Source organism: Bison bison, unplaced genomic scaffold (assembly GCF_000754665.1).
Source record: "Bison bison bison isolate TAMUID 2011002044 unplaced genomic scaffold, Bison_UMD1.0 scf7180017864485, whole genome shotgun sequence".
NCBI lineage: Eukaryota > Metazoa > Chordata > Mammalia > Artiodactyla > Bovidae > Bison > Bison bison.
Window position 1 is genome coordinate 4,970,258 of NW_011495045.1, and position 1,795 is coordinate 4,972,052.

General features: G+C 52.6%; 1 protein-coding gene across 1 annotated transcript in view; it reads left to right on the top strand.

Annotated features, from left to right (window-relative positions):
- Window positions 1-1,795, top strand: part of LOC105005076 (chromosome unknown open reading frame, human C11orf53) — a 20,141-nt gene that overhangs the window by 17,380 nt on the left and 966 nt on the right. Inside the window, exon 3 of the mRNA XM_010862928.1 lies at window positions 938-1,236. Within this exon, the coding sequence (XP_010861230.1) occupies window positions 938-1,236 (299 nt within the window). The remainder of the gene's footprint in view (window positions 1-937; window positions 1,237-1,795) is intronic.

The following is a 1,795-nucleotide window of genomic DNA, read 5'->3' on the forward strand; positions in this document are numbered from 1 at the left end:
AAAAAAAAAAAAATCTGTTTTACAGTCCTTGAGTCTGTGCTCCTGAACACGTTCTAACTGATACAGGGTTCCCTGATACAATTGAACTGCAGGTTCAGAAAACGTTTAGCAAACACATCTCTTCTCGTCTGGGACTATTTCGCTGGCCTTACCTTAAATGAGATTCTTAGTTTCAGCCTCTCCAGGTTTCCACCAAGGGGGATTTCTGTGCCAGGTTTTCCCTTCTCAAGCTTGCAGGGCCCAGGGGAGCTGAGTGGGGACTCAAATTGGCCACGAGAGGGCAGCAAATAACACCAGACTCTTCAAAGCCAAGAAAACCTTTATCGTGGTCCTCTAACGTGGCTTCCCAGAAGCAAAGCAAGGCAAACCATTTTCGGTTGCCTGCTAGGTGCAAGTCACCGTCAGTGTACAAAAATTAAAAGAAGAGTACAACTTGCCGCTGATTCCGGGTGAGGTCACCTTATCTAGAGAAACTGAATCTCACATATTATGCCCCAGAAGCAGCCTCTTAATCTATGGGGGCAAGGCTTAGAAGCTGTGAAAAAGATGCTTCATTAGATAACAGCAAATGCCAGGGGATTCTTATCCTGTCCTCTTTAGCCCAGCCCCTTCCTAGTAGAGCGCCTCACATACAGAAGGTGTACAAAAAAAAATGTGTATGTGAGAGGCACTGGGCAGTAATAACTCCATGTAAAGTGAGCTCATTACCTAAGGCAGCTCGACCTTAAACATACCAGTTTGGGGGACCAGAGTAGTTAAAAGCCATAATGCCACCCTACTGAATGCTTTTCAAGCCATCTATCTATTTAAATGTTGGCCTTGGCGTCAGGCCTGCCTTAGAAACACCATGTCACACGTGGAAAGACCGGGCTGCCATAGACATGCCTTGACTTCCTCCGAGGAGACATTTGTCCGTCTGTTTTCCCTTTGGCAACAGGCTCACCGGTGATGTCAGGTTACTATGGTGTCAGGAGAGCCTTCCTCTCCGACCCGGACTTTCACAACACCAAGCAGTTTGCCAACGACGCCTGCACGTCAAGCGCGGCCAAGCCCTTTGCCTGCGAGTCCTCAGCAGGGCAGGGCCACGGGGCCCTGCTGGACCCCTACTTCCCGGAGCCCTACGGGGACCACCGCCCCACGGCCCTGACCCCCAACAGCGGCACCCTGTTCAGCGCCTCGGCCCTGCCGCCGCTCCTGCCGCCGCCCTTCCCCAGCGACCCCGCACACTTCGCGCTGGTGAGTACTCAGAGGTTTAGTTTAGGGGGGGTCACCGAGGTCGGGTTCCCGCGGCCCTGGACAGCCCGTGCGCCCAGCAGCCAAGGGTCTACTCGCCCAGGGAGAAGCCAGAATCCACGTTCAGAGAGCCTTCCTCGGGGCTTCGGGCCAGCCACGCGGGAGGAGGCTCTGTGTATCCAGGGGTTGAGGCGGGACGACTAAATAGGACGGGATGTACAGCCATTGTGTTAACACTCTAGATTTTGACAGATGGTCCCCCATCATTCCGCCAGCGCTTAAGGAAAGAGCGCTGTCTTACCTCGCAGACCCAGCGAGGCCGTCCCCGGGGCATATCCATCAGGAAGCCTCTGACCTTCCCCTTCGTTCCTCTTTCCCCGACGGTATTTCTACCCTTTAGAACCTGCTTCTCTGGCAGTCCTTCCGGAGATGAGTTCATAAGAAACAGCACGAATAACCTTTTTATACAAAACTGTAAAGCCCGCGACCACAAAGGAATAAGTCTGTGGACATGGGGTTTTAGACCAAACAGGCCTCAAGAGATTGGGAATTACGTGTACAT